Here is an 8,247-nt window from a genome sequence, read left to right on the forward strand (position 1 = left end):
TCTATACTTTCTGATCAGGGAATATGTTTTTTACATCATTCTAGACCTTAGAAAAGCACACAACCTGATACGCTGTAAGGACTTAGGTTGGAGAGAGAATGAATGTTGGGTGAATTACTGAACAAATTCCGGCACTTTATGTGGCTTATTAATTGGTGTTATTGAAAATTTATATAACTTTTAAATGTAGAAGTATTCTTTCCTTTCCTTTTCTTTCCTGATAGAAGGGAGAGAGGAAATTTATTGTAAACGTGTTCATATAATGTTTTTCATTCAACTTGGATTCAGAAAGATAGTATATTAGTTAAGTTCCCAGTAGCTAATTGTATATTTGATTTCAATACCCATGCTTTTTATTTCTTCACATTACTTGTGAATAATGCACTAAATAAATTAGTCATTCATGAATAGGCAAATATAATGAATAACATATTTTGTGTTCCAGCTGGGGTAGAGCGACTATATATCAAATATTAGGAGATTATTTCTCGGGGATCAAGAACTCGGGCTTTAATTCAAAATGACATGGCTTCAAATACCAGCTCTGCCACTTGCTAGATTTATGGACTTCTTTGTGTCACTCCTTGTGAGCAAGCTTCAGTTTCCCCATATGTGAAATGGGGACAGATAACACGTCACAGGGTTGGGTGATAAATCAGTGGAGGTGTAGTATGCGTGCACATTTCAGGTGCCGTGAAAACTGAAAGTACTCAGCAGTTTCTAACTATCATCATTTAATTCATTATTTAAGTTTGTGCATCTGCTTATATAGTATTGATGATGCATATGAGAGATGCACGTTAAATTAAGATGAAACAAATTATTACAAGTAACACAGTGGTCATTGGTGCTCTATAAGTTATAACAGAAAGGCAGTGTCTATAGAGGAGTTTTTGAAGACTTCATGGAAGCTTTGACATTCATGTTATTCTTTGAAGAACAAATTTGAATTGTACTAAGGGTACTAAGCTGAGTGCTGAAGAATTGATGCTTTTGAACTGTGGTGTTGGAGAAGACTCTTGAGAGTCCCTTGGACTGCAAGGAGATCCAACCAGTCCATTATAAAGGAGATCAGCCCTGGGTGTTCATTGGAAGGACTTATGCTAAAGCTGAAACTCCAGTACTTTGGCCACCTCATGAGAAGAGTTGACTCATTGGAAAAGACCCTGATGCTGGTAGGGATTGGGGGCAGGAGGAGAAGGGGACGACAGAGGATGAGATGGCTGGATGGCATCACCAACTCGATGGACGTGAGTCTGGGTGAACTCCGGGAGTTGGTGATGGACAGGGAGGCCTGGAGTGCTGAAATTCATGGGGTTGCAAAGAGTCAGACATGACTGAGTGACTGAACTGAACTGAAGGGTACGGAGTAGCTTGTTCAATTTTTAATTGTGCCCGTACACCCAATATGTGGTGATCCAATCCAAAAAAAAAAATCTTTCAAAGAGATTGCTAAAAAGCCAATACATGATTTAAAGACCTTTTATAATTCTATCTTATCAGTGGTGGTTTATTTGCTAAGTCGTGTCAAACTCTTGCGACCTAATGGACAGAAGAGCCTGACAGGCTACCGTCCATAGGAGTCTCCAGGCAAGAATACTGGAGTGGGTTGCTATTTCCTTCTCCAGGGGATCTTCCCAACCCAGGAATCAAACTTGTGGCTCTTCCATTGTAGACAATTTGTTTACCAACTGAGCTACAAGGGAAGATTTGCATATAATAATAGGCAAATTGGTAGCTACGATTCAGGGTCTGCAGAGGTGAATAAACCCCAATACAAGTGTCTCCCTGCAAAAGTCAGGGTCCCTGGTGCTCGCCCACCTCCATATGCTGACTAGACATACTCAGCTCTGGGGCAGGGTTTTCCTTCAGTGCCAAGAGGATCTGGCCCACAGGCATAACTTCGGAGGAGCTGTCTCTAACGCCTGTGTCAACTGCGTCCCTCTCGTCCCGAGGTCGGCTCTGGACTCTTGCTGCTTCGACAAGAAGCCAGCGTCCTTCTCCAAAGCCCGGCAGGAACGTTCCCAGAGCCGCCTGGACTGCTGGGCTTCCTCTCTCCGGTCAGACACCTGCTGCAGGGCGTTCTGAAGCTGCTGGACAGCCACCCGGCTCTGGCCGAGGTCCTGAACCAGCTCGGAACACGGGACATCAAGGAGCGTCTGCAGCTCTTCCTCCGGCAGCAGGGTAAAGCTGGATACAGGCCTTCCATCAGCAGCCTAGCCACGTTCTTCCACTCCGACCCTGCCCCACCGTCTGTTTCACCTCTGTCCAAGGACTCCTGGGTGAGCCAAGCTGTCCCTGCATCTGAACTGTGTGTCCCCCACTGGTTCCCAGCTGATGTCACAAACTTAGCATTGGCAGGAAGACACAGGAAGTAATCACCGCCATCTGCTTGGGCGCCATCCTCTGCCAGGACCGGGGTGACGGGGTCCCGGGAACTCACTGATGGCTGGAACGTCACGAGACTTGCTCCTCATCTTCTTGAGGCAGGAGGCCGCCGCGCCCCACTGTTCCCGGCGGTTGTTGCTGCACAGCAGACGCTGCTTTAGAGCCCAGATCTCGCCGGGTTCCGGAGCTGCAGGGCCGCTTCGTGTGAACACAAGACTGTGTTTGCAACTACTTTTTTTTCTCCCCTGTAGGAAAGTGCTGACTTAAGACACTCCTTCAGTTTGTTGCTGCTGCTGCTAAGTCGGTTCAGTCGTGTCCAACTCTGTGTGACCCCATAGACGGCAGCCCACCAGGCTCCGCCATCCCTGGGATTCTCCAGGCAGGAACACCGGAGTGGGTTACCATTTCCTTCTCCAATGCATGAAAGTGAAAAGTGAAAGTGAAGTCGCTCAGTCATGCCCGACTCCTAGCGACCTCATGGACTGCAGTCCACTAGGCTCCTCCATCCATGGGATTTTCCAGGCAAAAGTACTGTTGAGAAGATGGTAAAAAATAAAATGAAATGCTTTCAGCACGTTTCCGCCCCCCTCGCTAGATTTAGGGGCAAATGATATGAGTATTGATTAGTGTTAGTGAGAACCAGGAAGGTGCCTCCCCTGGATGCTGACGCCTCCCACGGCCTCCCTACCACACCAGCAGGAGTAAACAGGGAGTGGGGACCTGCTTTTTCCGTCAAGACCTCCACCCTCCCCTCCACCCTCCAACCGCATGGCCTGGCTGTCATCCTCTACCTCGAGACCTGAGGACTGACTGATCTCATTATTCTCTCTTTTGGCGTGTAGACATGTAGACTTGTAGACATCACCATGAAGACAAGGAATCTCAGGTCAGCCCTCAATGGCTGTTGAGTAAAGTCCACATCTCTTCATATCCTTGTTTCTAAGCCCGACAGCCACTCCTGCCCAACTCCTGAAATCATTCTACTCTTCCTTCTGGGATTGACAGCCGGTCATGAGCATAGCCAGAAACTCCCCTCTGGAAGTTCCCTTAACCTACTGTCCAGCTGAAATCTGCGTCCTGGGACAGGGCTTCCCTAGCGACCACCTCAGTGGTGACATTCTCTCTCCCTTTTCTTCTTAGTGCTGTACTGTTCCATGATCTTGACTTTACAACATTATCATACTCGGATTTTTTCCCCCAAACCTCTTCATTTAGTTTTTTAGTGGCCTTTTCTAGTTTTGTGGGTTGAATAGGATAGTTTTAGGAACAGTTCAACAGTTAGTCGCTCAGTTGTATCTGACTCTTTGTGACCCCATGGCCTATAGAGTCCATGGATTTCTCCAGGCCAGAATACTGGAGTGGGTAGCCTTTCCCTTCTCCAGGGGATCTTCCCGATCCAGGGATCGAACCCAGGTCTCCCAAATTGCAGGCGGATTCTTTACCAGCTGAGCCACAAGGGAAGCCCAAGAAGACAGGAGTGGGTAGCCTATCCCTTCTCCAGTGGATCTTCCCAGTGCAGGAATCAAACCAGGGTCTCCTGTATTGCAGGCAGATTATTTACCACCTGAGCTATTAGGGAAGCACTTAATATTTTGAAAACTCAGCAGTGGCCACAGGACTGGAAAAGGTCAGTTTTCATTCCAACCCCAAAGAAAGGCAATTCCAAAGAATGCTCAAACTACTGCACAACTGCACTCATCTCACACACTAGTAAAGTAATGCTCAAAATTCTCCAAGCCAGGCTTCAGCAATATGTGAACCGTGAACTTCCTAATGTTCAAGCTGGTTTTAGAAAAGGCAGAGGAACCAGAGATCAAATTGCCAACATCTCCTGGATCATGGAAAAACAAGACAGTTCCAGAAAAACATCTATTTCTGCTTTGTTGACTATGCCAAAGCTTTTGACTGTGTGGATCACAATAAACTGTGGAAAATTCTGAAAGAGATGGGAATACCAGAACACCCGATCTGCTTCTTGAGAAATTTGTATGCAGGTCAGGAAGCAACAGTTAGAACTGGACATGGAACAACAGACTGGTTCCAAATAGGAAAAGGAGTACATCAAGGCTGTATATTGTCACCCTGTTCATTTAACTTATATGCAGAGTACATCATGAGAAATGCTGGACTGGAAGAAACACAAGCTGGAATCAAGATTGCCGGGAGAAATATCAATAACCTTAGATATGCAGACAAAACCACCCTTATGACAGAAAGTGAAGAGGAACTCCAAGCCTCTTGATGAAAGTGAAAGAGGAGAGTAAAAATGTTGGCTTAAAGCTCAACATTCAGAAAACGAAGATCATGTCATCTGGTCCCATCACTTCATGGGAAATAGATGGAGAAACAGTGGAAACAGTGGCAGACTTTATTTTTCTGGGCTCCAAAATCACTACAGATGGTGCCTGCAGCCATGAAATTAAAAGACGCTTACTCCTTGGAAGCAAAGTTATGACCAACCTAGATAGCATATTCAAAAGAAGAGACATTACTTTGCCAACAAAGGTTCGTCTAGTCAAGGCTATGGTTTTTCCTGTGGTCATGTGTGGATGTGAGAGTTGGACTGTGAAGAAGGCTGAGCGCCGAAGAATTGATGTTTTTGAACTGTGGTGTTGGAGAAGACTCTTGAGAGTCCCTTGGACTGCAAGGAGATCCAACCAGCCCATTCTGAAGGAGATGAGCCCTGGAATTTCTTTGGAAGGAATGATGCTGAAGCTGAAACTCCAGTACTTTGGCCACCTCCAGTACTTTGACTCACTGGAAAAGACTCTGATGCTGGGAGGGATTGGGGACAGGAGGAGAAGGGGGTGACAGAGGATGAGACGGCTGGATGGCATCACTGACTCGATGGACGTGAGTCTGGGTGAACTCCGGGAGTTGGTGATGGACAGGGAGACCTGGCGTGCTGCGAATCATGGGGTCGCACAGAGTCAGACATGACTGAGCGACTGATCTGATCTAAACCAAAAGGAATCTCAAACTCACTATGACACATCTGAAATCATCTTTCTTATTCTTTCTAGAAAATCGGTTTCTTCTACACCATTCCCTCTGTTGCTGTACAAAAAAATGGAGTCATCATTGTTTCCCCTTTCTCTAATGTCTTACGTTCAATACATCATGAAATCCAGCCAGCTCTATTTTGAAATATATCTAGAACTGGGTACTTTTTCATTGTCTCTTTCACTACCTGCCTGCTCCAAGACATCAGCTTCTGTTACATAGATTATGAGATTAATGCAAAGAAAAATGAAATTGGTGAAATCATAGTGTACTAGACCTCATTCTCACATGTACATTTTCCTTAACCTTGCCTACATTTTGGGTCCTTAGAGAGATTCTGTCACTACCTTCTAACAGTAAGAATGTCTTCATTGATTGTATTCTGTTAAGTGCCAGGCAATATTGTTATATCCATTTTACAGATGGATAAAATGAGGCTAAGGCACCCTAGTTAATACACAATGTCATTCAGGAAAAAAATGAATTCTTACTTAGTACAGCTGTAATGTCCTTTATCTAGGTAGACAAAAATATTGTATGAAAAATTGGAGGAAGACATAAATGGAATATGACAGTGGAAGAAATTTGGGGCAGAAGCAAATGGAATGCATGAGGATGCAGGACATTTGATTTTCTAGTCATCTGGAATACCTCTAATCCACTTCTCAAATCAATGCAGAGACCAATTGTCAGTAATGCCTAACGTGGATGTCGGGAGCTGTGTTAGGCATTACTGACAACCGATAACTCTGGTCTAACCTTAATGTATGCAATTCTACAGTGCCAGTTTGTATTGTCTCTCCAGTTTGACAATGAGTTCAAGGGACAATGGGTGGACAAATGATATCGAGTAATACCCAACATCTGTCATCTAGTACAGGATGGAGCAGGAATGTGCATCCAGCTGTCTCTATTCTGAACTCACACGTTTAACTTTTACTCTCTACATGTCTTTATTGCTTGTACAGGATTTACTACAGTATCCCACTGTATGAAATGACATAATCTATGTACCCCATTATCTTTTGAGAAAATGAAAGCCTAGAACACAATATTCTAAACTACAATTTAGTAGAGTATAATACTGCTCGATACAATAGCAGTAATTGAAATGACATGAAGTAATTTACAGGGACCTATATTATTTCATGAATAGCCTGTCAGTGTTTAAAAGTTTGAATTGTGATGCTAACACATCTAATTTAATAATAAATCCTGTGATTTTCCAGAAGTTGCCTTTTGTCTATGAACTTTAATTTTGGTAATTTAAATAGAAGTATAGATAATTAAGATAGAAGATAGGATTGTATTATCTCCAAAATCCTTTAAGCTAGAACACTCTATTTTTCACCAATATTTGAAAATTGCAGTTTGTTGTTACACTCATGTGAAATTCAAAGTATTCATATACAAAGTATTTATTGGACATAATGATAGCTCTAACTATGCTGCTAATAAGCTCCTCTTTTCTCATTGCTATAGGCCATTCACATACTGCACAAATGATCCCCAGGGAGAACAGTACAGTTGAGACTGAGTTCATTCTTGTCGGGATAACTGATGACCCACAACTGCAGATCCCACTCTTTCTAGTGTTCACACTCATCTACCTCCTCACTCTGGTTGGGAACCTGGGCGTGATCATGCTGATCCTGCTGGACTCTCGTCTCCACACGCCCATGTACTTCTTCCTTAGCAACCTTGCTCTGGTGGACTTTGGTTACTCCACAGTCGTCACTCCCAAAGTGATGGCTGGATTCCTCACGGGAGACAAGGTCATTTCCTACAATGCTTGTGTTGCTCAGCTTTTCTTCTTTGGTGGCTTTCTCTCTGTGGAAACTTTTCTCTTGGCCTTAATGGCTTATGACCGTCATGCAGCCGTGTGTAAACCACTCCATTACACCAACATCATGACACCAAGGGTGTGTGCCTGGATTGTCATAGAGTCTTATGTCTTTGGTTTCCTAGAAGTCTCTGTGCACACTTGGAACATATTCAGTCTGTCTTTCTGCAGATCAAATGTGATTGATCACTTTTTCTGTGATGCTACTCCTCTCGTGGCTCTCTCATGCTCAGAAAGCAACAGAAGTGAGATGGTTTTATTTCTTTTGGTTGGCTTCAATGTCCTCTTTTCTAACCTGGTCATCCTGGTCTCCTATCTGTTTATCTTTGTCACCATTCTGAGGATGCACTCATCTGAAGGACATCAGAAGGCCTTTTCCACCTGTGCATCCCACCTCACTTCCGTCTCCATCTTCTATGGGACAGGCGCCTTCATGTACCTACAGCCCGGCTCCCGCCATTCCATGAGCACAGACAAGATGGCGTCTGTGTTCTATGCCATAGTCATCCCCATGCTGAATCCGCTGATCTATAGTCTGCGGAACAAAGAGATCAAGAGGGCACTAAAAAAGGCTGTGGGGAAAGCAAAGTCTTCTCTAAGATACATATTTTAATTATATAGAAACAAATAAGATGGTTTGTTATAGTTCAGTCAAGCTAGGGAAAGTATTGACTTGGTAGACCAATAATTTTGTAAATTTTTGATGTACTTCCTCAAACCCATTATATGTATGATTTAATGTACATTTGATGTACTTCCTCAAATCCATTGTATGTAATCCAGTGTATGATTCAAATGGCTTATATATATGATATCTCAGGGAAAATATTTAGTAAGTATCAACCTTGAACTCAGTTATCTTATATAAAATTTCTCCTTAATTGCATTTTATTATTTCACATGATCAGCCCACTCACATTTCATTCAATGTATATTGAGTAAATGCCCCCAAAAACATCATTTATGTAATCATGTAAGTTACACATTCATGAATGGGCAAAAAATGAGTTTAG

General features: G+C 43.5%; 1 protein-coding gene and 1 pseudogene across 1 annotated transcript; one reads left to right on the top strand and one right to left on the bottom strand.

Moving 5' to 3' along the window:
- Nucleotides 1-1,797: 1,797 nt before the first annotated feature.
- On the bottom strand, nt 1,798-3,256 carry LOC113905987 (annotated as a pseudogene).
- A 3,637-nt stretch (nt 3,257-6,893) lies between these two features.
- LOC113905988 (olfactory receptor 5B12-like) lies at nt 6,894-7,847 on the top strand. The gene has a single exon (XM_027564021.1). The coding sequence runs from the start codon at nt 6,894-6,896 to the stop codon at nt 7,845-7,847; it is 954 nt and encodes a 317-aa protein (XP_027419822.1).
- Nucleotides 7,848-8,247: the final 400 nt, after the last annotated feature.

This window comes from Bos indicus x Bos taurus, chromosome 15 (genome assembly GCF_003369695.1).
Source record: "Bos indicus x Bos taurus breed Angus x Brahman F1 hybrid chromosome 15, Bos_hybrid_MaternalHap_v2.0, whole genome shotgun sequence".
Taxonomy (NCBI): domain Eukaryota; kingdom Metazoa; phylum Chordata; class Mammalia; order Artiodactyla; family Bovidae; genus Bos; species Bos indicus x Bos taurus.